This window comes from Diuraphis noxia, unplaced genomic scaffold (assembly GCF_037042655.1).
Source record: "Diuraphis noxia isolate RWA-SAM2 unplaced genomic scaffold, SU_Dnox_SAM2 contig0003, whole genome shotgun sequence".
NCBI lineage: Eukaryota > Metazoa > Arthropoda > Insecta > Hemiptera > Aphididae > Diuraphis > Diuraphis noxia.
This window is the reverse complement of record NW_028301713.1, coordinates 9,911,572-9,936,681: the sequence shown is the minus strand read 5'-3', so window position 1 is coordinate 9,936,681 and position 25,110 is coordinate 9,911,572. Positions and strand designations below refer to the sequence as shown.

At 28.9% G+C, this 25,110-nt stretch overlaps 3 protein-coding genes across 9 annotated transcripts in view; 2 read left to right on the top strand and 1 right to left on the bottom strand.

The window, feature by feature from the left end:
* The window catches only part of LOC149056686 (putative aconitate hydratase, mitochondrial), a 51,639-nt gene extending 32,345 nt beyond the window's left edge, over nucleotides 1–19,294 (top strand). For 3 of the 4 annotated variants that reach the window (XM_089224426.1, XM_089224428.1, XM_089224427.1), the window contains one exon: nucleotides 59–2,609. The gene's annotated coding sequence lies outside the window, so the exon portion shown is untranslated. Of the gene's footprint in view, nucleotides 1–58; nucleotides 2,610–19,073 lie in introns of those variants that run through there. The other variant, XM_089224431.1, reaches the window with a different exon arrangement.
* LOC107164176 (putative aconitate hydratase, mitochondrial) overlaps nucleotides 1–24,641 on the bottom strand; it is a 55,272-nt gene extending 30,631 nt beyond the window's left edge. For 2 of the 4 annotated variants that reach the window (XM_089224425.1, XM_089224423.1), the window contains exons 1-15: nucleotides 24,442–24,641; nucleotides 24,225–24,375; nucleotides 20,440–20,624; nucleotides 19,508–19,733; nucleotides 19,320–19,445; nucleotides 19,069–19,227; nucleotides 18,855–19,005; nucleotides 18,154–18,329; nucleotides 17,958–18,087; nucleotides 17,371–17,528; nucleotides 17,045–17,303; nucleotides 16,663–16,868; nucleotides 16,481–16,578; nucleotides 16,072–16,420; nucleotides 15,802–15,980 (exon numbers count right to left, since the gene is read on the bottom strand). In XM_089224425.1, coding sequence (XP_089080551.1) covers nucleotides 15,834–15,980; nucleotides 16,072–16,420; nucleotides 16,481–16,578; nucleotides 16,663–16,868; nucleotides 17,045–17,303; nucleotides 17,371–17,528; nucleotides 17,958–18,087; nucleotides 18,154–18,329; nucleotides 18,855–19,005; nucleotides 19,069–19,227; nucleotides 19,320–19,445; nucleotides 19,508–19,733; nucleotides 20,440–20,624; nucleotides 24,225–24,341 — 2,487 coding nt within the window. In that variant the 5' untranslated portion in view covers nucleotides 24,342–24,375; nucleotides 24,442–24,641 and the 3' untranslated portion in view covers nucleotides 15,802–15,833. Of the gene's footprint in view, nucleotides 1–10,706; nucleotides 11,940–12,641; nucleotides 13,250–15,801; nucleotides 15,981–16,071; nucleotides 16,421–16,480; nucleotides 16,579–16,662; nucleotides 16,869–17,044; nucleotides 17,304–17,370; nucleotides 17,529–17,957; nucleotides 18,088–18,153; nucleotides 18,330–18,854; nucleotides 19,006–19,068; nucleotides 19,228–19,319; nucleotides 19,446–19,507; nucleotides 19,734–20,439; nucleotides 20,625–24,224; nucleotides 24,376–24,441 lie in introns of those variants that run through there. The other 2 variants (XM_089224422.1, XM_089224424.1) reach the window with 2 other exon arrangements.
* LOC149056685 (aconitate hydratase, mitochondrial-like) lies at nucleotides 21,187–21,698 on the top strand. The gene is made up of 2 exons (XM_089224435.1): nucleotides 21,187–21,449; nucleotides 21,511–21,698. The coding sequence occupies exons 1-2, from the start codon at nucleotides 21,225–21,227 to the stop codon at nucleotides 21,562–21,564; spliced, it is 279 nt and encodes a 92-aa protein (XP_089080561.1). The 5' UTR covers nucleotides 21,187–21,224; the 3' UTR covers nucleotides 21,565–21,698.
* Nucleotides 24,642–25,110: the final 469 nt, after the last annotated feature.

The window sequence follows — 25,110 nt, the reverse complement described above, 5'->3', positions numbered from 1 at the left end:
TCATTTTATAAACACATTTTTAGTTGAAATATCCCACTAATAAATTGTATTATTTCAGCCTGCTTTAATATGCATACTATGCCATACTGATGGAAGTAGTGATGAAATATTACTAAATCCTACATTCAACTAACAACAATTTGAATGGAATTTTATTTTATTCATTCAAAATATATATACATTCATCTACTTATCTATATATATAAAAATGGAGACAAAAAATTCGAAATTGCATCAGTTGAGAACGGCTGTGCCGATTTGGCTCAATTTTTTTTAAATGATAGAGAATGCCGGGGAGCGGGTTTATAGCATACATTATGGACCTAACTCCTGTGAGTTAGGGATTTAGAGACAAAAACTGAGTTACGCCGGTGGTGCCCTCTAGCAGATAAAAATAAAAATATAAATCTATATATTATATAAAAATGGAGACAAAAATGTATAACAATTCATCAATTGAGAACGGCTGAACCGATTTCGCTCACTCTTTATTTGTTTGGATCGTAATTGCCAGGAGAAGGTTCTTACGGATGAAAAAATTGAGAAAGTTATCGGGTTATAGAAATATGATGAGGGTGTGATGAAATTAAAGTTGTGCCATCTGACCAGTAAAAAATAAAAATAAATAATAATAATATTTTTTGGTAGTCAAAGGTAACCATTTAAACAAACAAGTGCTCTCGAGAGCAGCTGGATTTATTTTTAGGATGGGCATTTTTGTTTATTTATAAATGGTAGTAGTATGTATTTGTATATTCACTGCCAGCACTAAATCCTACATTCAACTAACAACAATTTGAATGGAATTTTATTTTATTCATCAAAATCTATGTACATTCATCTACTTATGACTTATAATATTTGATATAATTATTGCATGATAATCATGAATTGTGACCATTTCAACTTATATATTTTATTTTAATTACAAAAAAAAAGTAAAAAGTACCACTGTTGTATGATTATGTTATAAATTTGTAAGACCCATTAACTACTTGTACTAGATTCAATTTTTATACACCAAAATACTTAAAAATAATTTGGATTTGGAATATGAAATAAAAGCTCTGTTGCCAATAAACTAAGTTAAATTTTAAAATATATTTACTAAGCAAAATATTGCCAGCAATTTGTAACGCAATTAAAGTGGTGGAAAATGACGAAACTCTGTGAATATAATATTATAATATAAATAAATCCATAATGAGGTAATAATGTAAAAATTGTATTTCTTTAATGATAATCTGTAACTATTGTTTAAATGGTCTTAAGTAAACTGTAATGATAACAGAGTTATCAATTAGAATTTAGAGGTTAGTTCACTATACAGTACACATGAAATGATGAAATATAATAGTTATTCGTTAATCGTTATTGACGTGCGGTCATTAATGTACCATATAATTTAATTAATTAATGTAATGTTGTACTTTTTGTTAAATAAATAATAAATAAATTTACATGGCGCAGTCGGTTTTGTTTAGTAAAAGGAAACAAATAATAATAAATAAATAATAATTAAAAAGTAGAAACACGTGGTTAAAACAAGTTAAATGACAAAATGTCAGAACACATCAGTCTACCTAATTCTTTTGACTTGTCTGGAAGCAATATAGCAGAGAAATGGAAATTATATAAACAAAGGTTTGATGTATTATATTTGATGGCATCAAGTCAACAAACGTGTGAAGAAAAACGAAAATTCGCTTTAATGTTACATTGTCTTGGCTCTGAAATTCTACCAATTTATAATAGTTCTGAATTTAATAAAGCTAACGATGCAGCTAAGTATGATGCAGTTATACGTAAATTTGATGAATATTTTATCCCTAAAAAAAACATAGTATATGAACAACACATGTTCTTTACAAGAGATCAAAAGACTGGAGAAAGCATCGATGAGTATGTAAAAGAGCTCAGGTTATTAGCAGCGTCGTGCGAGTTCGGGAAGCTAGTCGACACATTGATTCGAGGAAGACTCATTTGTGGATTAATCGATAACAAAATAAAAGAGAGACTACTAAAGGAGTGCAACATCGGATTGGAGAAGGTGTTGGATGTGTGTCGTTCAGATGAAGTAGTAAGAAAACAAATGTCAGCAATGGATAATGGCACCAACAATTGCAACGTTGAAGAAATACAGAAGCTTAAGTAATATGATCATCATACACAAAGGGGAAAGCAGATTGAAGAATCTAAAGGTAAGTATAATAGTAATAAAGATGTCAAAATTATAAATAATTGTAAACGATGTGGGAGGAATCATAAAATAAATAATTGTCCGGCTTATAGGAAAATGTGTAATAAGTGTGAGAAATTAAACCATTTTGCTAAACAATGTAGATCAACTAAAAGTGAGAGTAAAATTAATGAAATAGAAGAGAAAGAATTTTTTATAGGCGTTGTGGGTGAAAATAAAAATAATAACAGTGATAAAGATTGGATAGTAAAGTTGAGAACTAATGGTACAGAAATAAGATATAAAATAGACACTGGAGTTCAAGCAAATGTATTGCCAAGTGAGATATTAAAATGTATTAATCCACAGGTATTTAATAAAACCAACCAAGGCAAAGCTTAGCACTTATGATGGAAACAATAGTAAAGTACTAGGGAAATAAAAAAAAAAATAAATAATAAAATAATAAAAATAAATAAAAAAAAAAACTATCAAAAAAGTTGTAAATTTTATGTAGTAAATACACAAGTAGATAAAAAAGTAGCTATTCTAGGTCTTGAAGACAGTGTAAAATTAGGCATAGTTAAATGTCTCTTAGAAATAGATGAAAATTATGAAACTATGAACATAACTAAAGAATTTAATCATGTATTTGAAGGAGTTGGATGCATAGAAGGAAATTATGAGATAAAATTAAAAGATAATTTTGTTCCAATAGCTTGTGCAACAAGAAAAATTCCATTCTCATTGGAAGATACGTTGAAAAAAGAATTAAATAAACTATGTGATTTACAAATAATAGAAAAAGTAGAGGAATTCACTGAATGGGTGCGTCCTATTGTTATAGCTATAAAACCAAATTGAGCTATACGGATATGCCTAGATCCACAAAATCTAAATAGAGTAATACAACGAGAATATTTTCAAATACCAACTGTAGAGGAGATTTTAAAACAATTGGCGGTGGCAAAAGTTTTTAGTACTCTAGATGCAAATCAAGGTTTTTATCAAATTAAATTGACAAATGAAAGTTCTAAAATGTGTACATTCTCCACGCCAATGGGACGATATAGGTTCTTAAGAATGCCTTTTGGTATTTCTTCAGCCCCAGAAATATTTCATAAAAAATTTAAACAAACATTTGAAGGGTTTGATGGTGTTGATACATATATAGATGATATAATAGTCTATGGTAAAAATAAAGAGGAACATGATGAGAGGCTGAGAAAAGTACTTCAAAGAGCAAGTGAGAGAAATGTAAAATTTAATAAATTAAAATGCAAATTTAATAAAAGTAAAGTTAATTTCTTAGGACATGAAATAACAAACAAAGGAGTAAAACCAGATTATAATAAAATTAAAACCATAAAGGAATTAAAACCACCAGAGAATAAAGAAGCATTACAGAGAATATTGGGGTTTGTAAATTATGTTGGAAAATTTTTACCTAATGTTGCACAAATAAATGCTCCATTAAGAGAGTTAATAAAAAAAGATGTTATATTTGAGTGGACAAAGTTGCATAGTGACGCTTTAGATAAATTAAAAGAAATGTTAATTAGTGAGCCAGTTTTGCAATATTACGATATTAAGCTACCTTTAACATTATCGGTAGATGCATCAAAGGACGGTTTAGGTGCAGAACTATTGCAAAATAATTTACCTGTTATTTATGCATCGAAGTCGTTAACTGAGTCTCGGAAAAAATATGCTCAAATTGAGAAGGAAGCTCTAGGTATTGCATTTGGATGTCATAGATTTCATCAGTATATATATGGTAGAAAAGTTAAAGTAGAAACTGATAATCTGATGCCCTTTGAGACTACAAAGAATTTTAATAAAACTGCAACAGTATGAATTAATAGTAAAATACAAACCTGGTAAAGAACTATTGATAGCTGACACATTAAGCAGATTAAAATCAGAAGGTGATAGTATATTTGACGATTGGGAGAATAAGGAAGTTGAAGTTACAATTGAAGAAGTGAATGTGAGCACATCAATTAATGAAAATAAACGCGAACAAATTAAGTTAGCTACAGAATTAGATAAAGAACTAAATTTGTTAAAACATTGTGTCATTGAGGGTTGGCCGAAAAAAAGAGAGCAATTAAATGAAGAAACCAAAAAATATTGGGAGTGTAAAGAATTGATAACAGTGCACGACGGAGTACTATATAAATCAAACAGGATAATTGTACCAGAAAGTTTAAAAAGTGAAATGTTGAAAAGGATCCATTTTAATCATATGGGTATCGAAAAATGTAAATATAGAGCTAGAAGCTGTTTATATTGGATAGGTATGAATAAGGACATAGAAGAAGTTGTGAATAAATGCCAAATTTGTTTAAAATATAGAAAAACAAACATAAAAGAGCCGCTTGAGTGTTCGGAGGTACCAGATAAACCTTGGCAGGTGGTAGGTACAGATTTGTTTTATTTTCAAGGGAAAAATTATGTTTTGATAGTAGATTATTTCTCTAAATTTGTAGAATTTGTAATGATACCAAAACTAACTAGTAGTAACACAATTAATGCAATCAAAAGTAATTTCTCAAGGCATGGGGTACCTGAAACCATTAGATCTGATCGCCATTAGGTACCGCCGTACTCAATACACATCAGAAGAGTTTCAAAAATGTATTAAAGAGTGGCACATAAAACACATAATATCGAGCCCTACTAATGCACAATCTAATGTAATGGTAGAAAGACATATCCAAACAATAAAAAAAATGTTGATCAAGGCAGATGAGGATAACAAAGATGTATATCTAACGTTACTAGAATATAGAAATACACCAATAAGTAAAGATTTAGCATCCCCTTCTGAAATATTAATGGGTAGGAAAATAAAAGGGTTGTTACCTATAGAAGATGAAAAAGGGAAATATGTGGAGGTGAGAGAAAAATTGATAGAATTACAAAATAAACAAAAACAGTATTATGATAAAAACGCTAAAGGATTAAAAGAGTTAAAGGAAGGGGATAAGGTTTATTTACAAAAAGAAAGAAATGGAAAACAGTGGAGTCCAGGAGTAATAAAAAATAAAATAGATGGTAGAAGGTCATAATATTGTTACAATATAGAATTTATACAATGTTAATATAAATACATTGTACTTTAATTAATTTCCCTCCTCTATCAATTGTTACATTCTCACTACTGTTAATCCCTGCTATAGTGTATGGCCCTAGCCATTTTTGTGCTAATTTATTTTTTTGTTGTTTTTCCATAAGCCAAACCTTATCATTTATTTTTAATTCAAGTGGATTAACTTTATTATCATAACGTGATTTTGTATTTTCTTTAGAGTTTCCTATACGTTGTTTTGCAATTTCATGAATTTGTTGAAATTTTTGCTAACTTCAAAATTATAATCTTCATAATTATATCTCGGTTCTGGTTTCTTTTTTAACGATGTAGGTATTTTCCCTGGAAAACCATAGAGTAGTTCATATGGTTGGAATTTTGTTGTTTCATGCTCAGTTGTATTATACACATACATCGCATATGGAATAAATTCGTCCCAATTTGCTAGATTTTTGTCGACATAATGACGTAAATAGTTTCCTAATGTTGAATGGCTTCGTTCTAATGCTCCATTACTTTGTGGTCTATATGGCGTCGTGTTAAACTTGGCAATTTTCAATAGTTTACATACTTCCAAAAAGATTTTACTTAAAAATTCCGTTCCTTGATCAGATACTATAGATTCTGGAATTCCATGTATACAAACAAATGACGTTACAAAATTATGCGCTACAGTATTAGCTTCATGGCATACCATAGATGTTGCAATACTAAATTTCGTTAAGTCATCTTGCATTGTAAGTACATATTTATTTCCCTTATGTGTAGTAGGAAGTGGTCCTACTATGTCCATAAATATTTTCTGAAATGGCTTATCCGCTGTTGAAGTGATAACCATTGGTTGTTTTGTATGTTTGTTTGACGTTTTATTCTTTTGACATGACTGACATTTTTTTTACATAATCTGTCACTTCCTTCGACATCCCTGGCCAATTATATACTTTTTTAATTTTCTTTATAGTGTTCGAAATTCCTCTGTGTCCTGCCAACGGATTCTCATGCATTTCCCTAATAATAATATTTTTTTCATTATCCGTAAGTTCATTTGGTGTAAATATTCTAAGTTTTATCTTGGTACCTTTAAATAGATATCTTAACATTATTCTTACTGTTGCCCAATCTAGTTGGAAAATTTGATCGCCTGTTTTTGATAACGCTAAATCCGTTATTTGATTGTTTACACAAAATGTTCTCAAATTTTGCAAACAATGATACACGTTTTCATAGGTAATTTGACTTTTTTCTTTCTCTGATAGTACCATATATATTATGTAACGGTTACCTTCTTTTAGATACAATAAATCTGTAATTTCTTTATTTTGATTATTTTCTAGATTCCCAAATCGACGTCGGAATTCAAGTGACAAACCCTCTTTCAAAATTAATTCCTGTGATATATGATGTACGAGACTTGCCTGATCATTTTCAAAAATATTTCAGGCTACTTCCATCATATTTAAATTTTGAACTAAATTTGTCTTTACATAATCCATGTATTCATTATATGTTTTATTACTTATTACTAATTGTTCTCCTTCAATCTGCATAATTTGGGGTATTCTACTGAGGGCGTCAGCGTTTGTATTCAATATTCCTGGTTTATAAATAATCTCATACTCATACTCCTCCATTGCTAGTCTCCAATGCATTAGTCGCGATCCTGGATTCTTATGGTTAACCAACCATCTTAGCGGCTGATGATCCGTTACTATATAAAATTTCCTCCCTAGTAAATAAGGTCTTAACTGTTTTAAACTCCATACAATGGCTAATAATTCTTTTTCTGTAGTACAGTAATTCTGTTCCGCTTTGTTCAGTACTCTTGATGAATATACAATTGGTAAATCCTGCCCTATTGGACCTTGAGATAGAACCGATCCAATTGCTAAGTTACTCGCATCGCATGTCACATTAAACGGTTTTTCAAAATTAGGATAACTAAGAATAGGTTCACTTATTAATGCATTTTTTAATGTTTCAAATGCTTGTTGACATGCATTTGTCCAATCGTACGGTGTGTCATTTTTCAATAATGCAGTTAATGGTTTTGCAATTTTACCATAATCTCTTATAAACCTACGGTAGTAACCGGACAGTCCCAAGAAACTTTTCAACTGTTTCTGGCTATTTGGTACTGGAAAATTCTTCACACTCACAATTTTTGACGGATCTGGTTTCAAGCCTTGTTCTGTAATTATATGGCCTAAATATATAACTTCGTGACGCAGAAATTCACACTTCATAGGTTGTACTTTTAAATTATACTCCCTAAACCTTTGAAAGATTTCTTTTAATTTTTCACTATGATCTTTCAAATCATGTGCATATATGATTACATCATCTATATAAACGAATGCTTTTATACCGTTTATTCCCAACAACACCGTGTTCATTAATCTCTGAAACGTACTTGGCGCTCCTTTTAATCCAAAAGGCATCTTAAGAAATTCATAATGCCCTTTATCCGTGGAAAATGATGTCTTCGCCCTATCATCTTTATGTACTGACACCTGGTGGTATCCACTAGCTAAATCTAAAGTTGTATAATATTTAGAATTGCCTAACTGATCTAAAATATCGTTTATATTCGGAATCGGAAATACATCTCCAATTGTAATACTATTCAATTTCCTGAAATCCACACAGATTCGATATTTTTGCTTTCCCGAACAATCCGTTTTCTTTGGTATTACTATTAATGGGGCGTTCCATGGTGAAGTACTTTTCGTAATAATTCCATCCTTTTCCATCTGATCTACCTGCATCGATATTTCTTGTTTGTGATTTTGTGGTAGTCTATATGGTTTAATATAAACTGGTTGAATATCGGGTGAAGTTTTAATTCTATGTTGTATTGCTGCTGTTCCCTCTAATTTATCACCTTCTAATAAAAAAACGACAGAATATTCTGCAAATATATCCTTCAATGATCGATATTCTTCCTTGTTTAGATGCTGCAATCTTAAAGATTTTTCCAATAACTGTAAGCGATCTCCTTGTTCTTGAACTTCTGGTAATTTAGTGCACACTTTTAAACTTGTTTCTTCATATTGCTCGTACAATAGATTGTTCAAATCCACTGCCTGTAATTTTATTGAATTTTCATTTTGATTTTCAATTTTTACTAATAATTGTCGATCCTTCACTGTAGTTATAACGTTTCCACATTGAATTAGATCTTGTACTGCTTGTGAATAAATAATTAATGTATCACTTTCTTTTATTCGATCGTCCGTAATTTGTATTGGAACTACCATTTCATATCTTGGTGGTATTACTGCAATGTCGTCATTGTTGATATTTTGATTTAATACTGTGGAGTTGCCTTCAGTCACTGTTGACGTAATCTCATTTTTTGCATAGTCAATCGCTATTTTATTGTCTTCCAAAAATTCTTTACCCAAGATTCCATCATGGGGTATTGGAAAATTATTACTTACGACTTGAATCTTACTTGTCTTTTTTCTTTTCCAAAATACAATGTTAAACTTGTCGAACCGATTGTGTTAACGAAAAATTCGTTGATACCTTTTAATCGATATATAATTTTTTCGTTAACTCTTACATTGTCCTTAAGTGATAATAATTTAATTATATTTATTTCGCTACCTGTGTCAACCAAAAACTTTGAGTCTTGATTAACAAATTCTGTAGATTGACATAAAACAGGATCTTTAAAAAGTTGTGCCTTTAATTTGAATGATCTAAAAATGTTACGGCTGTTGCTTTGATTTCCTGGACCGATCGTTCGCCGTTCTGAATCGATCCTGTTTCGTTTCCCGAAGTTTATGGCTCTGCATTAAAACTTCCTTGACCTGCTTTTTTCTCATTATTGTACTTTAATTTTCTGCATACTCCAATTTCATGACCTGGTTTTTTACAATATTTACAAAAAATTGTTTTGTTATTATAGCTAGTACTGCTTTCTGCAGTTTGTTTATGCATATTCGCTGACCAATTGTTTTGTTTTGAATTTTGGCCTGTATCTGTGACCCAGTTTTTTTGATTGTCTTGCAGTTTTTTTTTAAATTCGTGATTTGACTTTGACCAACATACCTTCGCCGTGTGGCCTACTTTTCCACAATTAAAACATGTCATTTTCCCTGCTTCTTGTTTTGGCATTTTTGACTGTGTTTTCTTGTCTGATTTATATGACGTTTCCTCTTGTTGAGCTTCTGCTAGTGCTTCCTCAATTGTTCTTGGATGACTTGCTTTAACTATCATTTTCACTGGTTGTTTCAATCCTTCCACAAAGATACTTAATGTCTGCGACTTTAAAATTTGTTCTATGACCTCTGCCACTTCTGTATTTTTATCTTTAGTTTGGACATTCAATGTTAAGTGAAATAATTTTTCTAATCTCTCAAAAAACGTACCAACATCCTCGTCGAATTTCTGTCGAGTTGTTGTTAATTCTAACAGCAAATGTGTAGAAGTATTCCGTGGCTCAAAACAATTTTTTAAAGTTGCCTTCAGCTCCTCCCAAGTGCTAATTTTTTTAAACCGAATAACTTGAGCCGCCTTTGCCGTTAAATTTGCCATTAATGCACCTAACATCACGGGTCTTAAACTTTCATCGATACATGACAAAGCAAACTCTGCTGACCTTATAAAATTTTGTAAACCGTCAGAGTCTTGCTTTTCAAATTTTGGTAAGATTCGCAATGCCGCCTCCATAGAAGTTATCAAACTCATGCTGTGAGACTCTGAAACCACTTGACTAGACTCCCGAGAAAAAATATAAACTTGTGTACTTGGGTCAAACGAAAAAGTTTTCTCTAGAATATTAGAGCTAACCCCTGCGGGAACTTTTACCCGTCTACGTTGAATTGATAGATCTAAAGTATTTCGACCACTAACGGGATTCTGTAAACCTAATAGAGTGCTTGTATTTGGTTGTGGATCTACTAATTGACTACTACTGATACTACTACTTTTGTTTGGTGTAGATTGTCCAGCTCTACTATCGTCGGACTCAAACGACTTATCTGGTACAAAAGTTAAATCCTTACTATCGTCTTTTGTATACGAACTATCGTCACTCATTAATCATAAAAAAAATAAAAAAATTGGGTGTTTCTAAATATAAAAATAAAACTTACATTAACATTACATATAACATTGTCGAAGTTGGTAGTCCGGAAGGCTCCTTAATTGATTTGACTGGAAATGCCCTGAAGTTGAAAATAGAATGCTCTGAAGACTGGAATGCTCTGAAGTCTGAATTGAATGCTCTGAAGTTTGAATAGATTGATGTGTCTTGACTCGTTTAATAATAATTTAAACTTAAAACTGCTTAATTAAAAATCCTGTGTCTGCTACAATGGTTCGTTTTTTCCGCTGCCACCAATGTTACAAGTCGGTTGACCGTAGCCTCGTACTCGTAGAGTTTTGAACTCAAGTATATATTTAAAATAACAAACACGAACTAAATAAGTTATCAGTTAGTTTTATTAATCGAATCGGTATAGACACTCCGTGCTGTCCATTTCCAACCCCCTTACATATCATCTTATCGTACCTTATATCTAAATTTAAGTAGGACAATCCCTCCTATATAATTAGTGCATACTTGCAGATTTGGGATTGTACTTTATTTATGCTAAACTATGATAACATCTTTATTTCTTAATCCTAATTGTTTTACAAACATCATTGTTTAATCATACACTATATTATATCCGGTACCTACTATATACTAGTTATTTATAGTTAGGTATTCATAACAATATTGTAAAATTAGATAAAGGGGGAGAATTGTGGAGAAACAGGAGACAATTACATAAGACACCAGAATATTAGAGAATAAAAATGGAGAAAAGAACAAGGAAAATAAGAATGTAATAGATAGAGAAGGAAGGACTGAATATAAAAGAAAGACAAAAATACCTGGAAAATTTAAAGATTTTAAGATGTAATAAATAATCATTTATATTGTGTAATTTTAAAATTATGTTTTTAAACTATTATGTTTTATTTTGATTATGTTTTTAAAATTATGTTTTATTTTAATTATCTTGTAAAATGATGTTTTAATTTAATTTTGTAATTAACTAAAAAAGTGAGACGTAATGATAACAGAGTTATCAATTAGAATTTAGAGGTTAGTTCACTATACAGTACACATGAAATATAATAGTCATTCGTTATTGACGTGCGGTCATTAATGTACTATATAACTTAATTAATTAATGTAATGTTGTACTTTTTGTTAAATAAATAATAAATATATTTACATAAACTATTTATAATCAGACATACTTTTGGTTATGCCCAATAAAACATAAGATTTTTTTCTTAATCATCTTGTAAACATGTGATTGCTACATGTTAAACAAGACAAATTAATGAAGAATTTTCAAAATTAATAGTAATGTTCATACATTTATTATTTGCGATGAATTTTTAATTGAAAACTATTTAATGTTTGGAAGAATAAAAATATAATTAGCATATTACACCATTTTTAATTCATCAAAACTTTTGATCTAGTAATTTTTAATTTTTTAAGCCAAGTATTGTCTTAAAAATATGCAATCATTAAAAATAACACAAATTTAATTACAAACAATGCAAAAAAATTATAAAAACAAATTTACTATTCGCTGCAAATGGATTGCCGTCTCGGTTTGATTTAACATAAGGCTTAAGGTACTGGCCTGGAACCTAACAAAGAGTATCTATAATTTTAATAATCATTTAATCATATTTATCAAGCCATGGGTAACATTTGTAATATGGGAGCTGAAATTGGAGCCACTACTAGTTTGTTTCAATATATTCACCGAACGGCAAATTATTTAAAAGCTACTACACGTTAGGATATTTCTGAAGAAGCTGCAAAGTATAGTGAATCATTGTTGACTCCTGATAAAGGCTATAATTATGACCAGGTAATCCTTTGTACTTGTACTAATACAATACCATGCTAACATGTTGTTATTTTATCATTGATGTAGTTAATTGAACTTGATTTAACAACATTGGAACCTCATGACAATGTACCATTTACACTAAATCTCGCTCAACCTATTTCAAAACTTGGGGAAAATACCAAAAGTAATGATTGGCCTGTTGAAAATAAAGTTGGTTAGTTACTTATTTATTTAATTTATGACAAATGTTAGAAGAAATAAAGGCAAATACTTGATCTAATAATATTTGATCTTAAAATGCCAGTAAAATCAAATCACAAGGAATATTGTGTTGCATTTTCAAACCTTAGATTTTTAAATTAAATATTTTTGAATTTTGAAAATGAAAATAAATTTATCTATATTATTTATAATGTTTAACACAGATGATAACTGTGATAATAATTAATTGATATTCAATAATTATTCAATACATTTAATTACAATTATATGTGAATATGTTAAATATTAGATATTTTAATATTAGGTACTAGAATCCGTAAATATATTATTGAAATCATCATATAAAAATAGTAAAAATAATAATGTTATTTTTATATTTGGTTATAAGATATTTGGTATGAAGTTTTTTTAAATTTCAGGTCTGATTGGAAGTTGCACAAATTAAAGTTATGAAGATATGGCGAGATGTGGTACAATTGCAAAAGAAGCGTTAGATCATGGTCGTAAATCAAAAATTCCATTTTATGTCACTCCTGGATCTGAACAAATAAGGAAGACGAAATTGAAAGAGACGGCATTGTATAAAAAATTAAAATATTTAATAAGTATTTATTGGTAGATATTTAAATTACAAAATTGTTTAGGCACAAATACTGAGAGATTTTGGAAGGAAAGTATAAGCTAATGCATGTGGTCCATGCATTAAACAATAGGACCGTCAAGATGTTAAAAAGGGTAAAAAGAATACTATTGTCAGCTCATAAAATAGAAATTTCAATGGACGAAATGATGCCAATCCAGCGACTCACGCCTTTGTCACTTCTCCAGAGTTAGTAACTGCTTTATCCATTAAAGGTCGTTTGGACTTTGAATCAACAACTGAATCAATAAAAGGGGCTGATGGTTAGTTAAATATTAAATTATACGAATACTATGATTGTGTTGATGCAAAATACTAAATTGTTTCTTTAGTGAACAGTTTTCATTACCTTCGAGTTAATATTTATATATTCTTAGACATAATGTTATCTATTTAAGCTGCGTAATTCATTTGGCGATGAACTACCACAAAAGGGATTTTGGTCAAGATACATACCAAGCCTCAACTAAAGATGGGTTGACTGTAAATGAGGAAGTAAATTCCAAACCCAATCGCCTTCAACTATTGGAACCATTTGAAGCTAGGGACGGGAAAGTTTTAGAAGGCCTTATTATACAGATTAAATAATGTTTAACTTTAATGAAATATATATTATAATTTCTATATTTTTTACTTAGGATATAATTATATTTTATACCTTTTTAATAGGTAAAAGGAAAATGTGCAATTGATCATATTTCTGCTGCTGGTCCCTGGTTGAATTACCGCAGGCACTTGAATAATATTTCAAATAACATGTTTTTAACGTATGTTATTATAATAGTTTGTTTTTATTAAAATAAATTATTGTTATTTTCATAATTACAGTGCAACCAATTCGGATAAAATGAAATGAATAAAGTAATTAAGTAGCAGAGAACATGCTGCTTTAGAACCACGTCATTTGGTGCAGTCTTTGTCAAGTCTTTTGCAAGGATACAAAAAACAAATTTGAAAAAGCAGGGACTATTAACCTTGTCAATTTCTGACCCCAAAGATTATGATAAAGTCCAACGAAGTGATGGAGGGTCTTTAGTCTGACTTCTTGAATTCACAGGCCAGCAAGGTAAAATCAAAATGAAAATTGAAATTTGTAGGCTACTAGCTCATTTTATAAACACATTTTTAGTTGAACTATCCCACTAATAAATTTTATTATTTCAGCCTTTACTATGCATACTATGGAAGTAGTGATGAAATATTACTAAATCCTACATTCAACTAACAACAATTTGAATGGAAATTTATTTTATTCATTCAAAATCTATGTACATTCATCTACTTATGACTTATAATATTTGATATAATTATTGCATGATAATCATGAATTGTAAACCATTTCAACTTATATATTTTACTTTTATTACAAAAAACAGTAAAAAGTACCAATGTTGTATGATTATATTATAAATTTGTTAGACCCATTAACTACTTGTACTAGATTCAATTTTTAAACACCAAAATACTTAATAATAATTTGGATTTGGAATATGAAATAAAAGCTCTGTTGCCAATAAACTAAGTTAAATTTTAAAATATATTTATTAAGCAAAATATTGCCAGCAATCTGTAAGGTGATTAAAGTGGTGGAAAATGACAAAACTCTGTGAACATAGTATTATAATATAAATAAACACATAATGAGGTAATAATGTAAAAATTGTATTTCCCTAATGATAATCGGTAACTATTGCTTTAATTGTCTTAAATATACTATTTATTAACATTTAGTTATTTACATAAACTATTTATAATCAGACATATTTTTGGTTATGCCCAATAAAATATAATATTTTTTTCCTTAATCATCTTGTAAACATGTGATTGCTACATGTTAAACATGACAAATTATTGAAGAATTTTCAAAATTAATAGTAATGTTCATACATTTATTATTTGCGATGAATTTTTAATTGAAAATTATTTAAAGTTTGAAAGAATCAAAAATATAATTTGCATATTACACCATTTTTTAATGCATCAAAACTTTTGATACTAATTTTTAATTTTTTAAACCAAGTATTGTCTTAAAAATAAAACAAATTTAATTACAACAATGCAAAAAGATTAGAAGAAAAAAATTAATAGATCCAAAGTTTTGATGCGTTAAAAATGGTGAAAAATGCAAATTATATTTTTTATTCTTCCAAACATTAAATAGTTTTCAATTGAAAAATCATCGCAAATAATAAATGTATGAATATTACTATTAATTTTGAAAATTCTTCAATAATTTGTCATGTTTAACATCTATCAATCACACGTTTACAAGATGATTAAGGAAAAAAATTTTATATTTTATTGGACATAACCAAAAATATGTCTGATTATTAATAGTATACTTAAGACAATTAAAACAATAGTTACAGATTATCATTAGAGAAATACAAATTTTACATTATTACATCATTATGTCTTTATTTATATTATAATATTATGTTCACAGAGCTTTGTCATTTAACACCACATTAATCACTATGTGTAGATTGCTGGCAATATTTGGCTTAATAAATATATTTTGAATTTATTTTGTTTTAAATTTGTTTAATGGCAACAGAGTTTTTGTTTCATATTCCAAATCAAAATTATTTTTAAGTATTTTGGTGTATAAAAATTGAATTTAGAACGAGTAGTTTATGGGTCATACAAATTTAAAATATAATCACACAACGGCGGTACTTTTATTGTTTTTTGTAATAAAATAAATAGGTATATTGAAATAGGTACTGAATAGACATAGATTTTGAATGAATAAAATTTAATTTAATCTTGATGTAGGTAAATTACCTACTTGAACTATAATTTGTGCTGTTCCTTGGTCTGTTACGAACTAGATGAGTCAGCCAATTGCTTCATTCTGTTTAATGAACTGCCGGCTTTAAACCATTCGATTTGTTGTTCGTTGAATGTATGATTTAGTAATATTTCATCACTACTTCCATCACTATGGCATAGTATGCATAGTAAAGGCTGAAATAATAAAATTTATTAGTGGAATAGTTCAACTAAAAATGAGTTAATAAAATGAGCAAGTAGCTTAAAATTTTCAATTTTGGTTTACCTTGCCGGGTGCGAACTGATCAAGTCCGACTAAAGACACTGTATCACTTGGTTGAACTTTGTCATAATCATTGGGGTCGGAAAATGTCAATGCTAATAGTCCCTGCTTTTTCAAATTTGTTTCGTGTATCCTTGCAAAAGACTTGACAATGACTGCACGTCCTCCCAAATGACGTGGTTCTAAAGCAGCATGTTCTCTGCTACTTCCTTCACCATAGTTTTCATCACCAAACACAACCCACGGTAAATTATTTGCTTTGTATGCTCTTGCTGTATCCGGTACTCCATCCCATTCTCCAGTCTGTTGGTTCATTACTTTATTCATTTCATTATTATCCGAATTGGTTGCCCTGCAATTATGAAAATAACAATTATTATTTTAATAAAAATAAACAATTATAATAACATACGTTAAAAACATGTTATTTGAAATATTATCCAAGTGCCCACGGTATTTCAACCAGGGACCAGCAGCAGAAATATGATCAGTTGTACATTTTCCTTTCACCTATTAAAAAGGTATAAAATATTATTATATCCTAAGTAAAAAATATAGAAATTATAATACGTATTTCATTAAAGTTAAACATACTTTAATCAGTATAATAAGGCCTTCTAAATCTTTCCCGTCCCAAGCTTCAAAAGGTTCCAATAGTTGAAGGCGATTAGATTTGGAATTTACTTCTACATTTACAGTGGACCCATCTTTAGGTGGGGCTTGGTATGTATCTTGACCAGGATCAAATCCCTTTTGTGGTAGTTCATCGCCAAATGGATTACTTAGCTTAAATTCTTTACCTATAAATATAGATAACATTATGTCTATGAATATATAAATATTAACTCGAGGTAATGAAAACTGTTCACAAAAGTGAGACAATTTAGTATTTTGCATCAATACAATCATAGTATTCGTATAATATCATAAGCTTGTCAGAGCGACAATAACTAATAATATTTAATATTTAACTAACCATCAGCCCCTTTTATTGATTCAGTTGTTGGATCAAAGTCCAAACGACCTTCAATGGATAAAGCTGTTACTAACTCTGGAGACGTGACAAAGGCGTGAGTCGCTGGATTGGCATCATTTCGTCCAGTGAAATTTCTATTGTATGAGCTGACAATAGTATTCTTTTCACCCTTTTTAACGTCTTTACGGTCCCATTGACCAATGCATGGACCACATGCATTAGCTAATACAGTACCTCCAAAATCTCTCAGTATTTGTGCCTATAAACAATTTTGTAATTTAAATATCTACCAATAAATACTTATTAAATATTTTATTTTTTTATACAATTCCGTCTCTTTCAATTGTCGCCCTGATTTGTTCAGATCCAGGAGTGACATAAAATGGAATTTTTGATTTTCGACCATGATCTAAGGCTTCTTTTGCAATAGTACCACATCTCGCCATATCTTCATAACTTGAATTTGTGCAACTTCCAATCAGACCTGAAATTTAAAAAAAACATTATCATACCAAATATAAAAATAACATTATCATTTTTACTATTTTTATATGATGATTGCAATATTATATTTACGGATAATTGAATTTTAACAGTTAATAAAATAAATCTAAATAAAAATGCTAAGATATCTACTCATCGTTCATGGATTTAAAACCATTTTAATATACCTAATATTTAACATATACATATAATTAAACGTGCGTTAAACATTATAAATTATATAGACAAATTTATTTTCATTTTCAAAATTCAAAAATATTTAATTTTTCAAATATAAGGTTTGAATATGCAACACAAGGTTGCTTGTGATTTTATTTTACTGGTATTTTAAGATCAAATAATATCAGATCAAATATTCGCCTTTATCTCTTCCAACATTTGTCATAAATTAAATAATCATGTAACTAACCAACTTTAATTTCAACAGGCCAATCGTTACTTTTGGTATTTTTGCCAAGTTTTGAAATAGGATGAGCGAGATCTGGTGTAAATGGTCCATTGACATGAGGTTCCAATGTTGTTAAATCCAGTTCAATTAACTACACCAATGATAAAACAACAACATGTTAGCGTGGTATTGTATTAGTACAAGTACAAAGGATTACCTGGTCATAATGACAGCCTTTGTCAGGAGTCAACAATGATTCACTATACTTTGCAGCTTCTTCTGAAATATCACTACGTGAAGTAGCTTTTAAATAATTCGCCATTCGGTGATTATATGGAAATAAACTGGTAGTGGCTCCAATTTCAGCTCCCATATTGCAAATGGTACCCATACCTTGATAAATATGATTAAATGATTATAAAATTATAGATACTCTTTGTTAGGTTTGGTTACGTTATAAAGATAGAACCCGACTAATAATAATATCTGTGTTAAAAGAGTATTATTCATTTATTTATTGTTTCTATTAAAATATCCTCAATTGTTTTTTCTCGAAATCAGTGAAGCATTCTATTCTACTAATAAAAACCACAACCATATATTTTTTATTTTTTAAATATTATATTACGTGTCACCAATTATGATGGTGACCTTTAAAATAAACTATAATATATTTTGTTTTTGTTATCATAGTTATATAGTATAATACTATGTTATTATGTTTTGTGAGCAGAAACTAAACTAATATGCGATAGCCATCCTATAATGACCTAATTGGGTGGTGAAACTAAGCTACAAATTTCCCCAGAGTCTCCTAGGTATCTATTGGTATATCATTTAAACGTTCCAATAGTTTTTGAGTCTATACAGAGGTCTAAGAAAGAAAGTAATTTTTATTGTATATATGGACATTGTTACCTGTACATGATATATTATCAACTCCTGGTCCGTGATATTCAATTACAGCACCGGTTCCTCCTTTGACTGTCAAAATATCTGCCACTTTAAGGATGACGTCCTTTGGTGTTGTCCATCCTTTCATTTTACCAGTTAAATGGACTCCAATAATCTATATTTAGAAATTAAAAGCGTAATTTAAAATTATTAGATATTAATTATTATTATTGTTTACTTTAGGACACTTCAACTCCCATGGAAAATTTGCCATCACATCAACAGCGTCCGCACCACCTACTCCAATACACAATCCACCAAGTCCACCGCCATTAGGCGTGTGAGAGTCTGTGCCAATCATCAACAATCCGGGAAATGCATAGTTTTCCAGAATTATCTATATACAAAATATCACAATTTATTTTAATAAATAAATGTTATTTTTATATACATATAATAGCTAATATTTTGTTTTAGTTTGTAATTTACTTGATGAATAATCCCAGAACCAGGGCGCCAAAATCCAACTCCGTACTTAGCACTAGCCGTTTTCAAATAATTAAATACTTCTTCGTTATCTTTATTAGCTCTTTTTAGGTCCTCTTGTCCACCGATCTGTTGTTAAACAATTTTTTAATAAAAATGATATATCATTTTCAACTGTTTAATAAACTTACTTGAGCTTCAATTAAATGGTCACAATGAATTGTCGTAGGTACCGCCACTCTAGGTAAACCAGATGACATAAACTGCAGCATAGCCATTTGAGCAGTAGCATCTTGCATTGCCACACGATCGGGTCTTAGTTTTAAATAAGATACACCTCGTTCGATTTCTTGTGTAGCTGGTTCCTCCAAATGTGAATAAAGGATTTTTTCAGTCAAACACAACGGTTTTCCTATCCTGTTAAAAAAAAAAAAAAAAAATATTAAAAATTGCTTATTTTAACATAAAATTGTCATATTATATAATAAATGACACCGTCTCGATACATAATAATTGCAAACATTATTTTAATTTATTATTTTTGAGTAAAAATTCTAAAAAAAAAACGATCACTCTTTTATTTATCAATGATTACTAAAAAACCTCTATAATAGAAGATATTTAAAATGCTTAGACTTTTTAATTATGTTTTAGCAGTCGCGGTTCGTATTGTAGTTAAATTAGATTGATCCTTCAAACTTCAAGATAAAAATATATAATAATCACTGAAAAAGGTAGGCACAGTAATTATTCAACTCTTTCTTGCTTGTTTATTTGATTTATATAGACTGATCAATATTTTTGAATACCATTGTCCCTACCTTTTAAAGCTGAAATGACGCCACTGATTACAAACTAATATAAAACACATCTATCAAGCCTATACATAGACACTATATGATCTACAACCAATGTTAAATGTAATTTAATTGAAAAAAAATATTTCCCTATGATATACATTCTCTATATATTGGAGAAATGCCTATAGACTCAAGAGTATAGAGTATAGAACCTCCGAAATTACTTTATCCAGGCTGGATCTAGAACGTGGTCCATGTAGATGCATTATGAGATTGATATGAGATAGGAATAACTTTATTTGCAATTAAAATATTACACATACTTTTCTTTCACAATGCTTAAGTTTGATTTCATCTTTTGGTAAGGCAAAACGTTCTTGTCAAACACGCTCATCGTTGGTGCTTTTCTAACATTGGCCCTCAACATGGCATGCGGTTTGAAAAATACCGATTTCCAGAAGATAGATTGTATTCCATTGAAATGTTTGAAAAACGCCATAATTTCACTCTTAAATAAATATTAATCTATAGAGTTTTAAGTTTTCTGAATACTTTAAAGAAATTACGTTCAGAATATAATAATAATGTAATTAAATAGGTATATTTAATAAATAACTATGAATCGCAAACAATTTTAAGTATCTATGGTTACAAAAAATATTAAAATTTTGAGAATGTAAATATATGTTTTATAAACAAATAAAAGGCACAAGGAGTTTATATATAAAAATCTAAACTTATTTCAATTTATCAAAAAATTATACTCAACCTAACCGTAAAGATGTTAAAATGGGTCAAAAGAATACTATTGTCAGCTTATACAATAGAAACTTCACTGGACGAAATAATGCCAATCCAGCGACTCACGCCTTTGTCACGTCAACTGAGTTAGTAACTGCTTTATCCATTGAAGGTCGTTCGGACATTGATCCAACAACTGAAGCAATAAAAGGGGCTGATGATTAGTTAAATAATATTAGTTATTGTCGGGATGACAAACTTTTGATATTATACTACTATTACTATAAGAATTGTAGTATTGCAAAATATAAAATTTGTTTTGTTCGTGAACAGTTTTCATTATCTCGAGTTAATATTTATAGACATAATGTCATCTATTTTTAAAGGTAAAGAATTTAAGTTGAGTTATCCATTTGGCGATGAACTACCACATAAGGGATTTGATCATGGTCAAGATACACAACAAGCTCCACCTAAAGTTGGATTATCTGTAAATGTGGAAGTAAATACCAAATCCAATTGCCTTCAACTTTTGGTACCTTTTGAAGCTTGGGACGGGAAAGATTTTGAAGTCCTTATTATACTGATTAATGTATGTTTAACTTTAATAAAATATTAAAATACATATTATAATTTCTATATTTTTTATTTAGGATATTATAATATTTTATACCTTATTAATAGGTGAAAGGAAAATGAACAACTGATCACATTTCTGCTGCTTGTCCCTGGTTGAAATACCAAGGGCATTTGGATAAAATTTCAAATAACTTGTTTTTAACGTATGTTATTATAACTGTTTGTTTTTATTAAAATAAAATAATTTTTATTTTCATTATTGTAATGCAACCAACTCAGATAATAATGAAATGAATAAATTAATGAACCAGCAGACTGGAGAATGGTATGGAGTACATAGGCGCAATTTGGGTTAAATGCATGGGGTTGCAAGATTTAAGTTGACCAAAGTGACCTGTTGGGGGCTTTGTCAAACAATTATACTGAGTTATATGAACAGTACCTACCTGGCTATCTTATATAAAAGTATTTAATAATTTCATAAAAATCTGTAGATATCTAGTAATCATTAATTTTTTAAATCAATTAGTATAATTGAGAATTACAGTCTAAAAATTATGCAAATATTGAAAATAAAACTGACAAAAAATAAATTTAATATCAAGTGGTTTTATATTCTATAATTGTATACTATTAAGACAATACTTGATTTAAAAAATTTATGATTACTAGATCCAGAATGTTTATGCAACAAAAAATTTTAAAATTAGCAAATACATATATTTTAAATTCTACAAACATTAAATATTTTTAATCTTAAAATTTATTGTAAATAATAAATTTATGTATTTTACTAAAATATTTGAAATTTTTTGACAAATTATCATGATAAACAGCTAGCAAGGACGCGTTTACAAGATAATTAAGACAAAAATCTTATATTTTATTGGGCATCGCCAACACTATATAAATATGGAGATTATAAATAGTATATTTAAAACAATTAAAACAAAAGTTATAGATTACTAACTGATCATTTAGATAAATACGACTTTTACATTATTGTATGTATGTTCACAGTGGTTTGTCATTTTCACCACTTTTATTGCACTGATTGCCAGAAATGCCCTGGTTATTAATATTATTTTTATTCTTAAAATTGTTTAAGATTTTACTTTGTTTAATGGCAACACAGATTATATTTAATATTCCAAACCAAAATTGTTTCTAAATGATCGTTACTCAAGAAGTATAAAATGCGTGCAATGTTCAAGAGATCTATCCTATCTAACCTATTTTAATATTTGGTCTACTACATACTATTGTATGCTTTCTTGATATTGAGGAATGCATTAAATAATTATTTAGCATTTTTGGTACTCAAAAATAATAAATTAAAATAATGTTTGCAATTATTATGTTCCGAAACGGTGTCATTAATAAAATATGACAACTTTATGTTTAATTTGGCAATTTGTCTTCTTTATAATTTATAATATGTTTTAACACGCAGATGATAACTGTGATAAATACTGATAATTAGAGCTCGGATGTTTATGACTAGCATATTTTTTTCGCGCAGCCAGAATTACACACCGGAGTGAGATACAAATTTGATTCATGAAATCTATATTACAAATATGCAAAAAAAGTTTGCATATTTGACATTTTTGAGCACATAATAAATGCATGTATTGATAATTTATAGACTTAATGGCATATTTCTAATATTTTAAATATAATATAAACATAACACTTTATACTGTTAAAAACTCATATATTTATATCACTATGTACCTATATGTTACAGTTAATGTGTTGACATCCGTTATTTTATGAAATAACTAGGTAGTTCATGAATTACCTACGAATATTACTTACCTAATGTATGAAATCATACTCTAACTAGTTATGTCATAGAAAATCTAGTTATTCTATACAATTTTAGTTAAATTTACATTAAAAATATGGTATCCGGACATTTTCCCCCCGGCTGTTTTCGGCGTAGTAGGACATTTTCCCCCGATAAATTTTTGTATGCGGATATTTTCCCCCCGTATTTTTTTCTATTATTTACCTTCGAATATAAAATTATTATCTTTAACACATATTTTTTAGCTTTTGTTCATATATTTTTTTTTTATTTTTGTAAAAACTGTACGTTAACTAAAAAGTCTCTAATCTTAATTTCAATAAAAAAATAATGAATAATATTTAAAACAAGTTAAGTAAAAATATAATTTTAAATAAAAGTAAAATAGTAGTATACTAATATTGAATTAGATGGTTAACATTGAAATCTAAAATTGTGTCCAAACCCCAGTCAATTACTAAGACTATTAAGATAACATTCTATACAATCTTACATCATTATGAGGATTGAGTCAATATTTTATATCAAAACTGTTCAAAGCAGTTTAGTAGTGGTTTAGTGGTTATAGTGGTTATATACGTTTTAAAATAAGAATTATTGTTGTACATTTTTGTTTTGTGATTTTTATTGAAATTAAGATTAGAGACTTTTTAGTTAACGTACAGTTTTTACAAAAATAAAAAAAAAATATATGAACAAAAGCTAAAAAATATGTGTTAAAGATAATAATTTTATATTCGAAGGTAAATAATAGAAAAAAATACGGGGGGAAAATGTCCGCATCCAAAAATTTTTCGGGGGAAAATGTCCTACTACGCCGAAAACAGCCGGGGGGAAAATGTCCGCCATTCTAAAAATATATAGAATACATTAAAATTTAAAATAAATGATAGACTCATTTATTTTAAATTAAATTAATCACAAATTAGTTATTTGTACACACAATTGTGACATTTAGAGTTGCATAATACCTACTTTTTTTTCTTCTACAAAGACACCGCTTCGTATCAACAGGCCAATCGTTACTTTTGGTATTTTTGCCAAGTTTTTAAATAGGATGAGCGAGATCTGGTGTAAATGGTCCATTGACATGAGGTTCCAATGTTGTTAAATCAAGTTCAATTAACTACACCAATGATAAAATAACAACATGTTAGCGTGGTATTGTATAAGTACAAGTACAAAGGATTACCTGGTCATAATGACAGCCTTTGTCTTCGTTCCTCTGATTTTCACAAGAAATCACACTTTAAATGTTTAAATTTAACTACTTGATATTCCCAAGGTTATGTTTGTGAAGTTAGCTCCATAGATATATACTATATATATTGTTGTTAATATCTATGGTTAGCTCCCGGACGTTGAGCGCTTATCAACTCTGATAAGGTAGGTAACAGCATTCCTGCATACTCTATTGCCTATTCATATCTTATAAGGGGCTATAATAAAAATATTTATTTTTCAGCACGAACTAAGACTTAGGTATCTTAGACCTTAGTTCGTGTTTTTCAGATAGAATTCAGAATTCAAGGTGGACGATGGATGAATGATAATTATTATTAAATTAAAGCAATAAAATTTATAATGCACATTATGTACCTACCTAATTTTAAAAATAGTTATCATTATTAGATAATATAACATAAAGAAACATTTTAAAGTATTTAACTATTTTGAACAAGTATAACAATATGATAACATAAAAAATTAACTACATTATACATATAGCATAATATGTAGTTAATTTTTTATATTTTCTGTAATTTACTGTATATATTGTAATTAATTTACGCTTAACAACTTAATGATGTTAAAAATTTTTTATTATATCAATAGGTTCGATGACCTTGTATATCAGAAA

Coding starts and splice junctions, on each gene's coding strand:
- LOC149056685 (XM_089224435.1), top strand. CDS start 21,225: ATGTCATCTATTTTTAAAGGTAAAGAATTTAAGTTGAGTTATCCATTT. Junction 21,450..21,510: donor TCCTTATTATACTGATTAAT/GTATGTTTAACT, acceptor TTTTTTATTTAG/GATATTATAATATTTTATAC.